Below are 21363 nucleotides of genomic sequence, written 5' to 3' on the forward strand. Positions count from 1 at the left end.
TGGCTCATAAAATGATTTTCAGATTTGGTATTCCTAATGTGGAACATGACTGTATTTTATTTTTAGTAGCAAATATGGGTGTAGACTGACAGACATAACTGAATGTCTTAATAAATTTAATTTGAAGATAAAAAAGAAATAATGAAGTATAAAGGTATAGTTTAATGTAGGATTAATGGGAATGGAAAGAGGATGCAGACTCAAAAATTGGGTAACTCAGGTTTTCATGTAAGAGCCTGTAGAAATACCTTTAAAATTAACCTCATGCTACATATGGTGGCTTTGTTTTTTTTTTTTTTTTTTTTTTAACATTTTTACTTAGTTGAGAAGCAGAGAGAAATAGAGAAATAGGGAGTGAGCTCCCATGAACTGGTTCACTCCACAAATGCCTGCAACAAGCCAAGAGCCAGAAATGCAATCTGGGTCTCCCAGGTGGGTGGTAGTGACCCAACCACTTAAGCCATCAGCTGCTGCCTCAGAGGGTATGCATTAGCAGAAAGGTGGAATAAGGGGCAGAGCTGGGGCTCGAACCCAGGCACTCCAATATGGGATGCAGGTGTCTCAAGTGATATCTTAGCCACTAAGTCAAATGCCTGCCCAAACTGATTGATTTCTTTTTCTGTCCTTTGTTTTGACTAGATTTAGTTCACTGTTCAGATGGAGAACTCTTCTTACAAGTAAGTAAATAAATTAAAGCAGTGACTTTTTTTAAAGATTTATTTATTTATTTGAAAGTGTCGCTCCCCCTCTTCGTGGAGGAGCAACACAGGACCCTGCGCTGTTCTTTCGTCTGCTCGGCCCTCCCCGGGTTTGCTGCTGGTTCTTCCCGGGTTGGCTACTATCCCTTCCACCTCCGTGGAAGGGCAGTTCCCCCTGGCCGCATTCCCCACTTCCGCAGGGGAGCGGCACACCGCCGGCCGGTTCTCTCGGGGGCTGCACGGGTTCCCTTAGATGTTCCCCATAGATGTTCCCGGTGCATGCCGTTTCTCTCCTCCTTTATAGTCCTTCTCTGCCAATCCCAACTCGGCTGCCCACACGCCGAGTACGCTGCTCTCCAATCAGGAGCAAGTCCTACAGTTAATTGGTTGAACTGGAGGCAGCTGTGCGGAAGCTGTTTACTTCTCTCCCAGCGCCATATTGTGGGAGAGCAGATGCACAGAACAAGTCTTAATTCGAGTAACAGTCTAGTCCGGATTGCTCCCCACAGAAAGAGCTACAGATGAAGAGGGAGAGATGGGGAGAGAGAGGGAGAGAGAATCTTCCATCTGCTTGTTCACTCTCCAGATGGCTACAACACTACAACCACCAGGGCTGGGCCAGGCCAAAGCCAAGAGCTTCATCCAGGTCTCTGATTGACACCTTGTGGTTGGCAGGAACCCAAACACTTGGGCCATCTTCCACTACTTAGGCATTGGCAGGGAGCTAGATCAGAACCGGAGCAACCAGGACACAAACCAGTGCCCATATGGGATGCTGGCATCACAGGCAGAGGCTTTACCAGCTATACCATGATACTAGCCCCCAAGAAAGTGATTTTTAAATATAGCCTATTATCAGGACCATGTTGTGTTTGTAAAATAACTTGAGGAGTGGGCAAGAATGAAGAAGAGGTGTTTAGAAATAATACTGGTAATTCAGAGGTATCGGTAAGTCATCAAAGTAGATTTTTGGGAGTGTAGATGTAGAGTTTAAGAGTTCTATGCTGGATAAAAAGATTTTGGATTGATGGGCAATATGCCCACATGAAGCCATGAAGGTAAAGCAGGATCTGGTGAGAAAGTAGAAAGCCTAGAACAGAATCTTGGTGAATTGTGACACTTAAGGGAAGGAAGAAGAGATAGCAAGAAAGGTGATTAAAAAGTGGCCAGAGGGCTAGAAGAAAATCAGGACCATAAGAACAGTTCCAAGAGAGTACGGTTAAAGGTGTGAGGGCTGCAGAAACCTCTTTCTGTTGTATTATGATGCCCTGTAAAATAATACCATATAATCTTATCTGGTGAGCCTAATAATTAAATGATTATCAAAGTCACCAAAGTAGCCTTCTTAAAATATACAGAATAAAAATGGCTGAGACAGACCCTGTGAATCTTTAAAAAAAAAAAAAAAAAGATTCTCATGTGCATAGAGTGTGGATCCTATTAACTTAAATCATTTGCTTAATCTACAAACAGAGATCTTAAAAACAATGGATGGGACAGATATTTAGCCTAGCAACTAAGATGCTCCTATTACATATTGGAGTGTCTGGATTCAATACTTGACTTCAGCTTTCTGCTAATGTAGACCCTGATAGGCAGCAGTGATAGCTCAAGTTATCAGATGTTTACCACCCTTGTGGAAGACCTGAATTGAGTTACCAGCTCCCAGCTTCTTCCCTTTGTCTGTGGCCATTGTGTTACTTTAGGGTATAAACCAGCAGATGAGTACTCTCTCTCTTTGGCTCTCAAATAATAATGATTTAAAAAAAAGGGGGGGGGGTAATGGACAGAGACCTAAAAAATAAAATCATAGGCATAATGTCAGATTTTGATAATGTTATAAACTCTCATTAGAAGGAATAAATGTAATTATCCAACTTTCCAGTTAAGCTTTATAAAGATGCCATACAATAAACTAACCTCCAAAGTAGAGAATCTGTAATTTTTTTTTTAAAGAGTTATATTATCTATTTGAAAGGCAGAGTGACAGATAGCGAAAAGACAGACAAAGAGATCTTCCATCCACTCCCAAATGGCCATAATAGCTCGAGCTGAGCCAGGCCAAAGTCAGCAGCCAAGTTCTCCATCCCAATCGTGCAGGCGTGTAGCAGGAACTTAAGTATTTCAGCCATCTTCCACTGCTTTCCCAGGAGCATTAGCAGGGAGCTGGATAGGAAGCAGAGCAGATAGGACTGGAACCAGCAATTCCATATGGGATGCCAGAATTGCATGTGCTGGCTTAACACACTATGCTACAACACTGGCCCTGAGAATTTATAATTTTTAAATAGTTGAAAATACAAGAGCTTGTGAATAACAAAAAGAACTAAGATTAAGTGATTTATTTTGAAGAAACTTTCATCATAAATCTGTTTAATCAACATACATAACATTATATGTATTTGTACATAGAACAGGAACATACTAAAAATCACTGAGAAAACAGGACTGAGATTCCAAACAAATGACTGGGCTATGTCCTAAAGAAATCAGTATTTTTTTTGGGTAAGTATTCTTTTTTTTTAAAGATTTATTTATTTATTTGAAAGAGTTACACGCAGAGAGAGAGAGAGAGAGAGAGAGAGAGAGATGGTTCACTCCCCAATTGGCCGCAACAGCCTGAAAGCTGTTCCAGAAGCTTCTTCCGGAAGCTCTGCTCCAAGAGCTTCTTCCAGGTCTCCCATGTGTGTGCAGGGCCCAAGGACTTGGGCCATCATCTTCCACTGCTTTCTCAGGCCATAGTAGAGCAGCTGGGACTCAAACCAATGTCCACATGGGATGCCAGCACTGTAGGCGGTGGCTTTACCCACTATGCCACAGCACCGGCCCCAAGAAATCTGTTTTATAAAATAGGAATGTTGATTCAACAACTGAGCCTTATGGTCAACTAGAGCTAAACCTTTTTTCATTTCTTCACATAAAAAGAGGAAAAAAATCACATATTAAGGTTTGCAAATTCTCCAGATGACGAATTTGGTCTGGCTGATTAATCGAGTTCAATACTTTAATTCTATTTCTTGATCCTAAATAACTAAATGTAAATCACTGATAATAACAATGAATAAAGATGGAGCTCTGATCCCATTCAATTAGTTTAAAAATCTATTATTTTATGAACAAGTCCTTTACCTAGCTAAGTAAATGAAATTGTCCTTTAAGGAACAAGTGCCTGTTTAACAGATTCTGGAACTCGACTCGCATAGTAGTCATAATTTCTCAGTGCAGCCAGGACTCCTGCAGAGTTCATGTGCTTCACTTCCTTGTTGTACTGGAGGGCATTTCCATGGATATCAGTTAACTTGCCTGTAGAAAAAACATCAATACAACATTAATGGCCAATGGAATCAGGCCAGTAGTTTTTAATTGCCTTTTGTTTCCCTATTCAATAATAGCCAATAAATTTAGAATAAAAATAGCAAGCAACTATAAAGGTTAAAATTTTAATTCAATTAAAATTTGAGAATATAGAAAAATTGTAACCAAAGAATTATTTTTTGTCTCCAATTAAGATTCTTTTCATTTAGCATTTTCAATTTGTATTTGTCAGTAATCAATCAATTTCCTTTTCTCAAGGTGTCAATCATTCCTATTGGTTATACTTCATCATCAGAAATCACAATTTCTAAAATGTCTTCTTCATTCTATTATTTCATGTTACACTTGATTTGGTAAGAGTTTATGTGTAGTGAGCTCATGCAATGTTAAGTGTATAATATAATTTCATTTCACATTCCTAACTGTATTATATTAAAGTTTACATTCCTAATAAGAAAAAAGAGTAATGACACACAGTCTAACCTCCTCATCATACAACATGCCAAGATTGATAAAATAGTATTTTAGTAGAAATGACAGAAAAAATTAAGTATTTTACTGCCTTTAAAAAAATTTTACAGGGATTTTAAAAGGCATTGCTTAGAACAGTATATATGAACTGATGTCAATCTGAGGTTGAAAGATCATCTTACTATGATTATGAGTGCATTTGTACATATTTTCGGTCAGGTTTTTTAAAAATTCTAGCTCTATGATCTTTAGTACCAGTAATAAGAAATTCATCAATACTGTCTTGAAAGAGACTAAATGATGATGAACATTCTACTTTTCTAGGAAAAAATTCCAAAATATTAAAGCTATAAAAATGTATGTAGATTGACAATCAAAAAAGAAACTATAACTAAAGAAAAATAAATGTGCTGAAAACCTACTTTTCCATCTATGAAATGAGAGATGTGGACTGGATAATCTCTTAAGTTTCCTTCTAGTTTTTATGTCCAAAGAATCCAGGTAAAGTGAAACCACTAAAATACTATGTCTTAGCATAATATAAATACTATGATTCCCCCAAATAAAATGGACCAACCTCCTACAGCATGTAAAATGACTTCTGGGGCACAGGTATCCCATTTCTTACATCCAGGACTTGCAAATACATAAGCAGAGGCTTTGCCTTCAATCAGCTGAATTATCTGTAAGGTAAGAAATAATAATTATCCCTCAATATCCCTCAAATATCCTTTTCATGTTTGAAGCACAAATAAGAAAAATTGCTTGATTCTACAAAGGATAGCTCATCAATCATATTCTGTCATACTTAATGGGTGAAAGCTGTTAGCAGATTTAAATGATACCAGTATTATGAAGAAATAGAATAGATGCATAATAAGACAGCAATCTGAAGGGGAAAAACTGGTAAAATAAACTACAAAAGATATCTGAACACTCTACATATTCCAAGTTAGATAAATTAAGATTTTCTTATTTAATGTTATTTTTCTTAGTAAAAAGCAATATATATTTATGTAAAAACATTTTTTAACTTCTAAAATATTGATCATTATTGAATAAAGCAAAGAGAAATAGCAAGCAGTAAATAACATACAAATTGTGACAAGTCCTAACAGATGCTCAATGTTGACTGGTCTGACAAGTACTTTCCTAATTCTTCAAAATTATATCTATGCTGTTTCCACTACCAAATACAAAAACTTTTAAATAGCCATCCTAATATTTCCTGTAATGCTCATACAAAATTGAGGTCACTGATAGAACCTGAATGACTCTAAATAGTGAGTTGCTATTCAAGTTTTCAACAATCATTGACCTTTTTAGTTATATTATAAAATCATTATTACTACAGAATTCAGTATTCACATGAAAAGACCAGACTGAGAGAATGAGGAAAATCTCAGTGAACATGAAATAATCAAGTATTTTTTTTAGGTACTATTCACAAACATTTCAACCTTGTTGTAGCCTTTTTTAAAAAAATGTCTAGTTATTTATTCTTATTTGAAGGAGTGACAGAAAGAGAGAGAGAGAGAGAGAGAGAGAGAGAGAGAGAAATCAATCAGTCTACAATCTGCTGGTTCGCTCGACAAACACCTGCAACAACTGGGTCCGAGGCACATAGAAGCCAGGAGCCAGGAGCTCTGTCCATGTCTCTGATGTAGATGGCAGGGACCTAACAACATGAGCTATCACCAGCTGCTTTCTAGAGTGTGCATTAAGCAGGAAGCTATACTGGAAGCAGGGGTAAGATTCCAATATGAGATGCATCCCAAGAGGTGGCTTAACCTGTTGTACCTCAATGTCTATCCTAGACTTTGAGTAATACATTTTTTTGTTATTTTTAAATATTTATTTATTTATTTGCTTTGAGAGACATAGTTGCAGAGAGAGAGAGAGAGAGAGAGAGAGAGAGAGAGAGAGAGAGAGGTCTTCCATCCACTGGTTCATTCCCCAAATGGCTGCAACAGCTGGCGCTGAGCCAGGAGCTTCCTCTGTGTATCCCATGTGGGTGCAGGTGCCCAAGCACTTGTTCCATTCTCCACTGCTTTCCCAGGCCATCAGCAGGGAACTGGATCGGAAGTGGCGCAGCTGGGACTGGAACTGGTGCCCTTATGGGATGCTGGTGCCGCAGGTGGATGCTTAACCTACTATGCCACAGTGCCAGTCCTAGGGTTTTCTTTCATTGAACAAATGTGTCAAGTCTAATATTATCTGAAGAACTATTGCAGGTCTGTTTTTTGAGTGGAGAGGGGCTGCAGATCCTCAAGGGGGCCCTTGATGTAAAAAAGTTAAGAACTGTCCAACAAGGCTTTTCAAGAGGAGAAGAGACATACAAGGATGGACACTTTATTTATTAGGAGAGTGGTGTCCTTTGAGAATAAGAGTTAATAGGCTTTTGTGATTACAACAGTGGCAAAGAGAAATCACACCTGTCACTATTTCTACTATAGTGAAGACCAGAAATAATTTTCACTTTGAAATGTTGTATATTTTTTCCAAGTTTTAATTCTCATTCTTCACTGTTATCAGTAAATGCTTTTAGGAGCACCAAAAACAGTTGAGTATTGCTTCTAAAACAAGAGAAATGAGTTCTTCAGTTCAGGATTAATTATTATTTGCCTTCCTGTTGTTGGGCACTCAAGTGAAAAATACACATGTGTCTGGACCTCCACACCATTCAGTATCACTAGAACCCAAGTATGAGATGAGGATACAGAAGACTACATTCCATGCTGATAGGCTTGGATTTTAAATTCTTGTGATTAGGAATCATCCAAGCATTTGGGACAGGGGATAACTTTTTCCATTTTTAATTGTTCTGGTAACATTTGTGGACTAGACTGAACAGGGAGACGACTTCAGTATTCTGTGTGAGAAATGACAGGTTGCAGCTAGGATAAGCTAGGATACTGGCAATTGAAATGGAGACATCAGGGAAATAGTTCCAAGTTAGATGGGTAGGACCAGACTGATAGGATTTGAAGAAAGGAGACATCAAGGGTGACTTTCAGATGTCCTGATAGGGCAGTTAGGAAAATGGTGGTGCCATTAACCAGATAACGATTAGGAAAAGGAACACATGTAGGGATGGGAAAAAAGAGCAACAGCTTCCGTGGCACATGTTGAATTTGGGATACCTCAGAGGATTCATCATGATGATATGCAAGGGACAATCAGATGAAAAAAGATTGGGGCTAGGGATGTAGATCAAATTGTGTCCCATTTCACAATTTTCTCAAGAGGTTGGAAGCCTGGATGAAAGAATCGGGGGATAGGGAAGGGGAGTTACCAGGAAGGGGTTGGCAGGCCTGTCCTGTGAATCTGTAGAAGGTCTAGGGTATATCCTAGGAGGGTCCTTAATAAGAGGTGTGGGGTCCTGCCTTGATGAATTTTACTAACACTAAAAATGACCTGAATTTTATGAAATCTCCTTTAAATTGAGATGTAGCTGAAATGTATAATTGGTAACAAATCACACTCTTTAATCCCTTCTCTTAAGCTCTTATTTCAAGTTCTGAAAAAGTTCAGTATTTCCTCCAGTGATTCAGTTGCATTTCAGAGCAGATGACAGATCTTTTTCCTACCTTATTTCCGGCTCCTCCCACTCGCAGCACATCATCAGGGTTCATTGCAGTAACACAGTCGGTAACCAACTTGTTGCTGTGGGATCGAGTAGTGGTGACAATATGTTTCCCAGCAGGGGCTTCTTTCAGTTGAAACCCAAAGGCACCTAAACCTAAAACTCCCCAGATTGTCCTCCCCAACACAGCATCTGGTCCTGCCTATGTAAACAACAACAAAGCTTGTAATCATTTAGAGAAGAAAACATTAGCCATTAATGGAATAGTTATACTGTTACAGTTAACAAATTTAGAATATGGAATATTTAGGTAGAGTTAACTATAAAAATGAAAACATGTCAAGGTTATAAAATATAAGAATATCACCGACAGCTTTTCCTGAGAGAATCAGCTGATTGGTCACGTCATTTTGGTCACGAGTTCCTAAGGGGCTGAAGGGAATTTTGGATTGTTCCCTAGAGTCCTCAGGAAAGGAACCACCACATACTGATTCGTAATCTGAATTATAATCTGAATTGTCTAAGGATCTCTGTTTTATTTGAAAGTACCCATTTTTCAAAAGGTACTGAAGCCCCCAGGACAGGAAATACCATGTCTTCATTGCTATTTATCATTATGCAAGGAACAATAAAGGTCATGTTACCAAGGGACTAGGTAATAGGGAGAATGTATTTTGCTGCTCTAAGCCGATAGCTAATACACTGACAGCAAAGAGTAGGTATGGATAATGGGGTCAGATTAGTATTTTACTGACGACTGTAGTGGCAAAATGGCAATGATGATACATTCATACAATCTATTTTCTTTTGAAGAACTCACAATTTTTACATACATTGTTATATACGATAAGTCTTCAGAAAGCTCATGGAAAATAAGATGTATATCATCAAAAACTATGCATGGGCGGCCAGTGTTATGGCATGGAGAATTAAGATGCCTCTTACAAAACTGGAATCCCATTTTCAGATCCCAGTTCAAGTCCTGGCTACTCTGCTTCAATTCAGCTACCTGCTCCTAGGCAGTGGGAGATGGCCCTGGAACTTGGGCCTCTGCCACCCATGTGGGAGACCAGGATGGAGTTCCTGGATCCTGGCTTCAGCCTGGCCCAGATCTGGCTTTTGCAGCCTTTTGAGGAGTGATCCAGCAGATGAAAACTCAGTCTCTCCCTCTCTGTCACTCTGCCTTTCAAATAAATAAATAAATAAATCTTTTAAATCACAAGGTGACTAGAATGAGGACCCTAGTTTTTAAAAATATGTATTTATTTGGAAGGCAGAGTGATAGAGAGGCAGAGGCAGAGACAGAAAGGTCTTCCATCCATGGTTCACTCCCCTGGAGCTGGGCCGATCTGAAGCCAGGAGCCAGGAACTTCTTCCAGATCTCCCATGTGGGTGCAGGGGCCCAAGGACTTTGCATATCTTCTACTGCTTTCCCAGGCACATTAGCAGAGAGCTGGATAGGAAGTGGAGCAGCTGGGACTTGAACCGATGCCTATATGGGATGCTAGCACCAGCAGGCAGTGGCTTTACTCACAATGCCACAGCACTGGCCACAGCACTGGCCCTAATAAAACCATTCATGGCTTTCAAAATTTTTTGCACCAGAATAAACTTATCTTTTCATTTTCCACAAACTTTTTGAAGTACCCTTATATACTTGTATATGGACAAAAATAACCTGTATTTCAGGGAAAGTAAAACAGATACATAAAATAATTAGGAGCCATCAAAATACAACAATATTAATACAGAGGGCATACGTTATAGAGTTATAGGCATATTTTACTGAACATATATTTTATTGTATCAGGCATCATACTACATGCTTTACATGTATTATCTCATTCCATTCTCAGACCAACTCCATGAAATATGTATTATCATCCTTATGAGAAAGATGGTATTTGGAATCATGAAATGACCAGAATCAGGATTCTAATACATAATGAGCACTGGGCTCATCTGTGTTCAAAACTGGTATTCTTTTTATTTTTAAATTTTAAAAATTTTTCTTTATTTGAGAGGCAGAGAGATTAAAAAAAGAGAGCGCTCATCACCTGGGTTACTTCCCAAATGCTACAACAAGCTGGGAGTCCAGAACACAACCCAGGTTTCCCACATGGATGGCAGGAAACCAATGACGTGAGCCATCGCCCTGCATCCCAGGGTCCGCATTAGCAGGAAGTTAAAGTCAGGAGCTGAGGCTGGCAATCAAATCCAGGTAGTCCCCACATTAGTGGGGAGCTGGATCAGGAGAAGAGCAGCCAGGACTTGAATCAGCACCTATATGGGATCTTGGTATTGCCTACATCACAGTGCCAGTCATGGACATGGGCATATTAACCACTAGGCCATGCACCCACTCCCAAAACTGCTATTCTTCATACTCAATTGGTCTGCCTGAGTTTACTTGTCAAAATGTTTTCAAACATATCACCTTATTTGTCCTGGGTGCTGTCAGAGTGTAATATGCTTATGTTTTAAGTAAGGCTCTCTGAGAAGGAGGCATGGGGATAGGTGGAATGGTACTAAGAAGTGCCCTTAGGATCAACACCAGTGGAAGGAAGTAGGCTTCAGGGAATGCAATCCCATGATACAGCCATTTGGCCTTACTCAGGACTCCTGATCTCATTGTCTCTCTCCTGCAAAGGCTCTGCACCAATTTTCTGAGGGTAACAAAAGCTAATGTTTCATCTTCTGTTAATTAAACTTTATAATGGCACATAAAAATTTTAAATTAAATTTATATGGCACATATAAAATTTAAATGACACTATGCCATGTCATTTTCTGTAAGTGCCTATCAGCTTCAGAGTCTGTTAGAAGCCATAATAAAGTTTGAATTGTTAAGTCTTTTTTCTGGCTCAACAGAGCAATGTTGAGTACAGTAAGGACTGGGCCTGAGTTTGAATCTTAGCTCTGCCATTTACCAACTGGGGTGACCTTGAGCACATTAATTGCCTCAGTTTTCTTTATTTTAGATTATTTATTTTTTTGAAATGCAAAGAGACACATAGAGAGAAGGTGCTCCCATTTGCTGATTCATTCCTCCAAATGCCCATAACAGTCCAGCGGCTGGGAAACTCAGTCCTGGTCTCCTATGTGGGTGGCAGGAACCCAGTCACGTGGTCCATCACTGCTGCCTCCCAATAGCCACATTAGGAGGAAGCTGGAGTCAGGAGCCAGTGCTGAACAATAAACCCAGATATTCTGATATGGAACACAGACATCTTAACCACTAGCCTAAATGTCTATACATTCTCTTCTTTAATATGGGGGTAATGGTTATCTTAAAGGGTGTGGTGAGTATTAAATGAGATAATATATGTGAATCTTTTGAGCCTAGCAACACACAGGAAGCTCTTAAGTTCCTGTTGGATTTTAGCTATTATAATTATGATGATGATGGTTTTTTAAAATTTAGCCTTAAATATCACCAATACAGACAGGCAACTTTTCTACTGCTATTCACTGTAACTAATTTAAGGCATAAGCAAAAGAGAGGTAAGGAGAGTATACAAAAGGGAATGAGACAAAGGGAGAGATAATGAAAAGAAGCAGAAAGGGAAAGAATGAGCTGGTACATAGGATGGACAGTGGCTACCCAGGGAACCACAAACTGCCTACTTCTTTACTCACTACCAGAACCAAAACCCTAGCTATTTTTCTCACCTTTGCTTCACTCCTGTCTTCCCTTAACTTCTGCTTTTCATTGTTCTGTGGAAAATGAATACAGTTTTTCTAATCTCAGAAAGAAGTGAGGAAAATTATCAACAACTCCTAGTCATTTAGATCTTTTTCTTTGTTGAAAGGTGACATGCATTACAATGACTTCTATGAACTAAATGCCCTTCTTTTAAGTAACACTGACTTACTTTAAAGTTCACATAAAAACCACAAACTTGTATCTGCATATAATACTATATAAACATTAAAGTCCTATTAAAATAATTAATGGACACTTAAGCAATTCAGTAGGACTCTTCCAATCATGTATAACTATTTTGGTTAAGTTCTAAGAAATACATGATCACAAATAAAATTTATAATCATAAATAGCAGGAAAAGTAAATGTAAAGATTTATCCTGCTGTTAACTCAAACTGGAAATTCAGAAGTAACAGTCCTCACCCTGGAAGTATTGTTTCTCTAAAGTTCTATCAAGGTCACATCAATGTAAATATCTTAAGTATTTTACCTCAACAATTTCCTTTAAAATTTAATGTAATCTAATGGTATATTCTTGCTATGAAATTATAATAGTCTCTTGCTTTTAAGGAAGACAGTTTTCTTTGATGTATAATAGAAAGTCACAGCAGATCAGAAGATATAAAATATGAGAAAAGAGTGCAAAAGCATATTTAGTTGTTACCAATACTGACTACCATTTAGACACAACGGAGTATTACCAGGAAAACAACATGGCTAGCATTTTTTTTTGCTTGAAAAGGTTCACTTTTAAATGCACTTTAAGAACCAACTGTAAATCAAATGTCTTGATGACCAAGCTAATCAAGAATCATGTCAGAAATTCCCAAAGTTCTGCACTTCAATCATAAAGCACAGATAAAAATAATACAATGCATACATTATAAATGTGTACATACACCTAAGTATATATTCCTGGTACCAACATCCCTAGAAGTTCTGATTCAGTAAGGCTGGGGTATGACCTGGAAATCTGTATTTTGAAATACTCCCCATATGATTGCATGTACAACCAAGCTAGGAATCACTGGATAAGATGACATCAGGAAGCATATGCCACAGTAACTGTTCATACAGTAAAATATTTTTGCATCATTTATAGTATTACCTGGTAGTTGTAATATGGCTGGTTAATAATTCCTGCTATGGCTTTTCCTTCATAAGCAATTCCAATAAGAACTGTTACATTGTCAAGAAGGCCTATACAGAAAAAGTTAACATCAATTATATAACTTTCTCACATATCACTCATCATCAGTACAGCAACTACTTCAAGTTACTTTGCAATAAAGGTAAATAATTTGCAATAATGCATCCATAGTCAATTCTACTTATGCAAAGAGCACAAAATTATAAGGGGACTGGCCGAAGATAGAAATTGAGTCTTTGGCCACTTAATTTAATTGATAACCATGATCTCATGAGTACAATTTGTAAACCAATTAAATAAAGCATCCAGAACTGCAGCTATTATCATTAGGTCCCTCTATGTCCCTTCCACCACTCTCCAGCTCACTCTTACCTGATGCGTCACTTTATGTTCCTGGATTTCTCTCTAGACTTGCATTTCATACCTCTAAAGCAAGGTGTCTCAAAGTGGGGTATATGGACTACCTAGGAGTATTAGAACTATTACAATTTTCAAGACACATATCTTCTCAATCTCTTTCCTAGAACTTTTAAGTCAAAGTCTCTGGATATGGAAATCAAGACCTAAATAAGCTTTCTCAGTGCTTTTAAACATAATAAAGTTGCCCAGAATTTTCCTATTTCTCAATGAATGATGTTATAAGTAAACATGTACAAATATATACTTGCACAAACATACTATATGATTAATTCATTAAAGAAATGTCTCCTTAAGGAGAGTTTTTTCTAGTAATTATGAGAATTTTCTTTAAGCTATGAAGCTGAGAACCAATAAGAAAATCTATGTGGATCTTACTTTAAAAAATAAAATTCTAAGCTACTTCTAATTTTTCTCACCTTAGATCACTTCAGAAAGGAGAAATATTGTACTGTTTCAAAACTTATCTTTAAAGATGAGGGTGTATGGGGCCGGAGCTGTGGCGCAGCAGGTAAAGCTGCCGCCTGCAGTGCCAGCATCCCATATGGGTTCCATTTCAAGTCCCGGCTGCTCTACTTCCCATCCAGCTCTAAGCTATGGCTTGGGAAAGTAGTGGAAGATGGCCCAAATCCTTGGGCCCCTGCACCCACGTGGGAGACCAAGAGGAAGCTCCTGGCTCCTGGCTTCAGATCCAACCAGTTCTGGCCATTGCAGACACTTGGGGAGTGAACCAGTGGATGGAAGACCTCTCGCTCTCTGCTTCTGCCTCTCGGTAACCCTGCCTTTCAAATAAATAAATAAATAAATAAATATTAAAATAAAAAAAGATGAGGGTGTGGAGAAAGTCATTCCCAGAGGGGGGGAGAGTGAACAGGAAGGCATGGGAAGGTGGCAGCAGAGCAAGGGCAACATAGCTGTGTTTGTCATCGTTTTTCTCCCCTGGAAAGCTGGAGATCTGGTATAGTTCCATTGGTAACGCTGATTTAAAATGTGAGTTATTCTCATCTAGGGAACTCAGAGTTGTGGACTGGTAGAGTTATATAGGGGGTGGTGTTTGAAAGAGATGAAGTTTCTTCTTTTGTTTTGATAATTACTGATTTATGACAATAATTGGATACCAGGAGCACAAATACAGCTTTAGAGAAAAACAGGGTACCAACGTTTCATACAGCACCTCAAATACTTACAGCTAAATGTCACATCCTAGTCCTACTTCTGTCAAGTACAAATAGAGATACCAACCTTCAGTATACTCCTTGGTACCATCTAAGGGATCAACCCAGACCACAAGCTTTAAAAAAAAAAAAAGGAGAAATATTTTAATCAAATTTCCAAAAGTAGATTTAATAGAGTAAAATGACTGTTTTTTAGATTTATGTTATAGATGGCTTAAGATAATAACATCAGTAATGTGATATTAAAAAATCCACCTTATTGGCCGGCGCCGCTGCTCACTTGGCTAATCCTCTGCCTGCAGTGCCGGCACCCCGGGTTCTAGTCCCAGTCAGGGCGCCAGATTCTGTCCCGGTTGCCCCTCTTCCAGGCCAACTCTCTGCTGCGGTCCAAGAGTGCAGTGGAGGATGGCCCAAGTGCTTGGGCCCTGCACCCACATGGGAGACCAGGAGGAAGCACCTGGCTCCTGGCTTCGGATCAGCGCAGTGCTCCGGCCATAGCGGCCATTTGGGGGGTGAACCAACAGAAAAGAAAGACCTTTTTCTCTGTCTCTCTCTCTCTCACTGTCTAACTCTGCCTGTCAAAAAAAAAAATCCACCTTATTATTTTTCTAATTATAGAAAAAGTCCATTTGAATTAGAAAAAAGTATGATTTAAGAATTTTAAATATTATATGCTTAACTTTTTTTTAGTATATGTGCTGCTGAAGCGAGCACTTACCTTTTTTATTTTTTATTTCTTATTTTTATTTTAAAATTTATTTTATTTACCTGAAAGTCAGAGTTACACAGAGAGAGAACGAGAGGCAGAGAGAGAAGTCTTCCATCTGTTGGTTCATTCCCCAAATAGATGCAATGGCCAGAGCTGGACTAATCCGAAGCCAGGAGCCAGGAGCTTCTTCCTAGTCTCCCACACGGGTACAGGGGCCCAAGGCGTTGGGCCATCTACTGCTTTCCCAGGCCATAGCAGAAAGCTGAATTGGAAGTAGAGCAGCCAGGACTCGAACTGGCGCCCATATAGGATGCCAGCACTATAGGTGGTGGCTTTACCCGCTATGACACAGCACTGCCCCCCCCCCCTTTTTAAAGAATTATTTTATTTATTTGAAAGAGGCAGAGTGAGAGCGAGAGAGAGAGGTCTTCCATTCTGCTGGTTTAATCCCCCAATGGCCACAACAGCCAGAGTTGAGCTGATCCAGAGCCAGGTGCAGGGGCCCAAGGACTTGGACCATCCTCTACTGCTTTCCCAGGCTACAGCAGAGAGCTGTATCAGAAGTGGAGCAGCTGGGACTCAAACCGGTGCCCATATGAGATGCCAGCACTGCAGGGTGGGGCTTTAACCTTCTGTGACACAGCTCTGGTCCCAACATGCTTAACTTGATAAAAGTTTACTGTCACTTCTATACTAGGCACAAGGTCATGGACACTGAGCTCTAGATGATAGTATGGCAAAACTTTCAATGTGCCAGCAAAAATGTTTTGAACAATGTGTGGTTGGCACTCCTTTTTACCTATAAATGTTGATTTAAAAAATATACTCAGATTACCTTAAGGACATCGTTCATATAAGGTGACATCAAAAAGTAGAGGGAAAAATGGATTTAAAAGATCAGTTTATTTTGGTGTAAAATTTTTCTGAAATCCATGCAGTTTTTAAAATTTTATTTGAAAGGCAGAGAGAGAAAGACAGGTATCTTCCATCTATGGCATCATTCCCCAAATGCCAGGCTGGGCCAAGCTGAAGTCAGGAGCCCCAGATCTCAATTCAGGTCTCCCACATGGGTGGCACGCACTAAGTACTTGAGCCATCTAGTGCTGCCTTTCAGAGTACACATTAATAGGAAGCTGGAATCAGAAGTGGAGCCAGGACTTGACCCCATGGACTCCCATATGGGATGCAAGTGTCCCAATCTGTGTCTTAACGGCTGTGCCAATGCCTGCCTTATCCAGTTTTCATAATATGCATTTCCATGAACTTTCTGAAGCATCCTTATATAAGCCAAGAAAAAAGTGACAGTTGATAAACGGGCAGCAGATTAAGAAAGAAATTCCTTCTGCTTAGGACTTTTAACATGATTCAGTACAAGCTGCCATTTACCAATAAAACTGCAATGCTTGATGTGAATTTGTGAGTGACAGCCTATTTTTGATACAAGAAACCATGTCCCATTTTTTGTGTATCTTTTGTACCACAGAGCCAAGTGCTTGCTTATAGTAAGTATTCAATGAATATGTTTAAAATGATTTAAAATTAGGAAACTGAAGAAGTGGTGGTTATCTGAAGTGACAGATTTAACTTAAGCAACTGTAACCAGAAAGTGGCATGATTTTTACAGCCTTCTAATAATAAAAGGTAGCAAGCTGTTTCATCTTTTTCCAGCCTCAATTATCAATGTAATGTTTTACCACCAAATTTACTAAACAACAAATTAGACTTCCTCTCTATAAGTATTTTCAGTACTTTCAGAGTAGAAGGCAACCATCAAGATGTGAAACTGAACTATAAATCAACAGATCAGACATTCCATAGGGTTACTTGATACCTTCAGAGATTTCAAGCTTTTCAGTTGCCCTTATTTTACAAATACCAACTTGTCATCTTGCAGGGAAGTTTTATGTCCTCTACTATGGTAAGAAACACAGAGTATAAAGTATAAATACGGATCTTACATCTTCCTCTTTAATAGAACTGTACTGTGATGGACATGGTTGCTTCAGTATTTCCTCCCACTGCCCATCTTCAATCAGCTCTTGATCCACTTCCTCAGAGGGCAGATCCTAAAGCAGAGGTAATACTGACAGTTATTAAAATGCTTAGTATTTAGAGAGTACCATTTCTCTCAGTAGCAGAGGCATGGCATGAGAGCGTTTGCTAGCCCTTCCTGTTTATCTTACACTTACAACTTTTAAAGCAAACCTAATACAATTGCAAAAACAATCATTTTTTTAAAATGACTAACTGTTCTCAACTTCATTATCCTGAACAGGATTTAAAAAGTCTTTTTAAGTATTAGTATTTAAACAAGATGCTCTGACATCAGATACTTCTGCTCTCTTGTTCACATGAGATGTCAGTTCTTTCACTTTCAAGGCTACATGGTTTTAGATTAGCTTAATTAAAAACAAAACAAAACCCGTTTTAATCCAAAGTTCTAGAACTCCCACCATCTTAAAGTTTGTATGCCGAGGATGATTACAGTATCTTTTATAGCCAAGAATTGAAGCATCTGTCTCAGAAATGGAGCAAAATATTTTAAAATCAGTATTTCCTCCAAATCTAAGAAATGTAATGATTTTTATGTTAATACAAGACATAATGTTTAAATCGTAATAGTATATAAACCCTTATAGTGTTCATTATAAGCCTATATGGTAAACAGGGATTAAAGGAATATTCTGTTCCTGACAACTCTTACCTCCTCCCCTATAATTGTTAGTTTGGGGAATTTCCGTGCCAATGAAGAGCATATGCTCATCTGAACCAATCGGTCAGCTTTGGTCTGCAGGTCAGTCGCACAGGTCTGTAACAAAGAATGCCAATTTTAGCAGACTGATGTGAAGCTATGTTGTTCTCTGATTGACTCCTAATGTAAATGACCATCTATAGAATTTAGAATATAGTGTAAGTTTTTAAAGTTGCAGAATTTAACAATAAATGTATTATCTAGTTTCTTGCTGGGATTTGATTTTAAGATTAACAGTGATTAAAATTTGGAAAGAGCTTCTAAATTATTTAGAACATTTTCTATCCTGATTCAGAAATTTCTAAGATCTCTAGATAGCAACATTTTGTTTAAATAGGTTAAGAGAGAGGAAATTGGGGCTGGTGTTGTGACATAGTGGTAAAGCCACCACCTGCAACGCAGGGTTCCTGCCCTGTTGGTTCTACTTCAGTCCAGCTTCCTGCTAATGCTCTTGGGAAAGTAACAGAAGATGGCCCAAGTGCTTGGGCCCCTACACTCATATGGGAGATCTGGATGAAGCTACTGATTCCTGGCTTTGGCCTGGCCCAGCCCCAGCCATTGCAGCCACTTGGGAAGTGAACCAGCGACTGAAGATCGATCAATCCATCGATCTATCTTCTCTCTGTAACTATTTCAAATAAATAAAGAAATCTTTAAAAATAACAAGATAGAAATTTATAATTTTTAAGGCAAAGGAAATATTCCTTAAATGAATCCTCCTATATTTTCTCCTCACTAATCCTAATGTAAATAATTCAAGAGCTCCTCAAGATGATTCACCAGTTTATAGAAAGAATTTCTATTTCTTTTTTTTAAAGATTTATTCTTTTTTTTTTTTGAAAGGCAGAATTACAGGGGAGGGGGGAGGTCTTTCATCTGCTGGTTCACTCCCCAAAAGGCCACAACAGCCAGAGCTGGGCAGATCCAAAGCCAGGAGCCTGGAGCTTCTTCGGGGTCTCTTATGTGGGTGCAGGGACCCAAGGATTTGGGCCATCTTCTGTTGCTTTCCCAAGCACTTAACAGGGAGCTGGATGGGAAGTGGAGCAGCACCCATACGATGCTGATGCTGGCACTGCAGGTGGTGCCTTTATCTGCTACGCCACAGAGCCAGCCCCAGAATTTCTATTTCTAAAATCTAAAAAATTTAAGAATGAACCACAGTAATATTTAATACATAGCTATCCTATGACACCATCAGTGAATCCATATACCAAATAGTCACACTAGTAAAAGACAGTGGAAAATTTTGTAATTAACAGCCATAATCTTGTTTATTTGCTTTCAGAGAAATTACACGTTACAATTTAAATATGCTTGCTTAGTGGATTTACAGATTATATTATCTTTAATAGAATTTCATGGCATATTGAAGTTTGATGATTATCTCAATGCAAACGATTATATTTTTAAAAGTTTTATTTATTTGAAAGGCAGAATGATAGAGAGACTCCCTAAATGCCCACAACAGCTAGAGCTACTAGGTTGGACCAGCCTAAAACCAAAAGCCAAGAACTACTTCTGGGCCTTCCACACATATGGCAAGAACACAGGCACTTCGGCCATCATGTGCTGCCTCCCTGGTGCATTAACAGGAAGCTGGACCCGAAGCACAAAGTAGCCATGACTTGAATCCAGGCACTCCTACATAGGATGTGGGTATCCTAAGCAGCAGCTTAACTCACTGAACTACTATAGCCACCCCCAATTCTTATTCTGACAGAATATTTTAAGGATTTTGTTCTCTCAAGTTTTGTGCCTGGCATACAGCAGGCATTCTATAAATATCTGCTGAATGAAACTACTAAAATTTTTGAGTTTGAAAATTATACATTAATGAAGTTTGCAAACCACTGCTGTAGAGAAAAAGGATACAGTGACAGCCATTTAAGTACATGCATGAGGAAAACTATTCTCTTTCTTCTCTATGATAAGTATCTTTTTCTCTTTCTAACAACATAGTTCCAGACCTCATCATTCTGGATACCCTGGGTGGCAATCTTATGTTGCACTGTTTCTTTTAAAATCTTACGCTGTACTGTGGCATAGCAGGTAAAGCTGCTGCCTACAGTGCTGGCATCCCATATGGGCACTGGTTTGAGTCCTGGCTGCTCCACTTCCCATCCAGCTCCCTGCCAATGTGCCTGGGAAAGCAACAGAAGTTGGACCAAGTCCTTGGGCCCCTGCACCTGTGTGAGAGACCTGGAAGAAGCTCCAGACTCCTGGCTTAGGATCGGCCTAGCTCTGGCTGTTGCAGCCATTTGGGGAGTGAACTAGCAGATAAACATCTTTCTCTGCCTCTGCCTCTCTTCAACTCTGCCTTACAAATAAACAGACCTTAAAAAAAAAAAAAAGCATCAACAGGTAGATATAAAGTATTAGAAGTAAGTGTCAGCAGACTCATATAATGGCAGATGTTCTAAATAGCACTCTGGCCTCAGAATCAACCCTTAAGGCATTCGGATATGGCTGAAGAGCCCATGAGAGTATTTTAGGCATGGAAAGCCAAGACACTCTGGGGGGAAAAAAAAAAAGGACCTAAATGAAAGATCTCTGTGAGTGAGATCCCAGTGGAAAGAACGGGGCCATCAAAGAAGGAGGTACCTTTCTCTGAAGGGAAGAGAGAACTTCCACTTTGACTATGACCCTGTTGGAATAAGATCGAAGTCGGTGAACCCAAAAGGCTTCCATAGCCTTGGCAACTCATGACTAGAGCCTAGGGAGATTACTGACGCCATAAACAAGCGTGTCAAACTGTTAAGTCAACAACAGGAGTCACTATGTACTTACTTCTCATGTGGGATCTGTCCTTAGTGTGTTGTCCAATGTGAAGTAATGCTATAACTAGTACTGAAACAGTATTTTTACACTTTGTGTTTCTGTGTGGGTGCAAACTCATGAAATCTTTACTTAATATATACTGAATTGATCTTCTGTATATAAAGATAATTGAAAATGAATCTTGATGTGAATGGAATGGGAGAGGGAGCAAGAGATGGGAGGGGTGCGAGTGGGAGGGAAATTATGGGGGGGGGAGCCAATGTAATCCATAAACTGTACTTTGGAAATTTATATTTACTAAATAAAAAAAAAAGATTCAAAAAAGAAGTGCCTGCACAGTAGTACATAGGACAATGAAACTTTTTTCTAACTTGGACAATCTATTTCTCCTTAGCTAAAGGCTACAAAATTGTACATCTAATATAATCACAACATAAATTCACTTTAAACAAAGTGATGTGAAAGAAAAAAAATATGTAATGAAATGATCCGAATTACTGGTGATGATGGGATGATAGATGATTTTCATTTACTTTTTGCTATTCTTTTCCATTGCCTATTTTTAAAAATAGAAAATATTTTATGAAAAAGAGATTAGCAGCCTT

General features: G+C 38.8%; 1 protein-coding gene and 1 long non-coding RNA gene across 8 annotated transcripts in view; one reads left to right on the forward strand and one right to left on the reverse strand.

The window, feature by feature from the left end:
• Positions 1-21363, forward strand: part of LOC149122537 (uncharacterized) — a 28085-nt gene that overhangs the window by 4271 nt on the left and 2451 nt on the right. The window contains exon 2 of one of the 2 annotated variants that reach the window (XR_016219661.1): positions 640-677. The exons of the other annotated variant lie outside the window; for it this stretch is intronic. This is a non-coding gene — a long non-coding RNA (uncharacterized LOC149122537). The remainder of the gene's footprint in view (positions 1-639; positions 678-21363) is intronic. 2 annotated transcript variants of the gene reach the window in all.
• BPNT1 (3'(2'), 5'-bisphosphate nucleotidase 1) overlaps positions 3026-21363 on the reverse strand; it is a 28004-nt gene continuing 9666 nt past the window's right edge. For 2 of the 6 annotated variants that reach the window (XM_008268413.5, XM_008268412.5), the window contains 8 exons: positions 17933-18037; positions 17187-17294; positions 14587-14635; positions 12886-12977; positions 11743-11787; positions 8075-8272; positions 5062-5167; positions 3026-4001 (listed from right to left, as the gene is read on the reverse strand). In XM_008268413.5, the coding sequence (XP_008266635.1) occupies positions 3853-4001; positions 5062-5167; positions 8075-8272; positions 11743-11787; positions 12886-12977; positions 14587-14635; positions 17187-17294; positions 17933-17992 (807 nt within the window). In that variant the 5' untranslated portion in view covers positions 17993-18037 and the 3' untranslated portion in view covers positions 3026-3852. The remainder of the gene's footprint in view (positions 4002-5061; positions 5168-8074; positions 8273-11742; positions 11788-12885; positions 12978-14586; positions 14636-17186; positions 17295-17932; positions 18038-21363) is intronic. The other 4 variants (XM_070055335.2, XM_002717505.6, XR_016219657.1 and 1 more) reach the window with 3 other exon arrangements.

This window comes from Oryctolagus cuniculus, chromosome 13 (assembly GCF_051225735.1).
Source record: "Oryctolagus cuniculus isolate XC-2025 breed Fujian yellow rabbit chromosome 13, ASM5122573v1, whole genome shotgun sequence".
NCBI classification, from domain to species: domain Eukaryota; kingdom Metazoa; phylum Chordata; class Mammalia; order Lagomorpha; family Leporidae; genus Oryctolagus; species Oryctolagus cuniculus.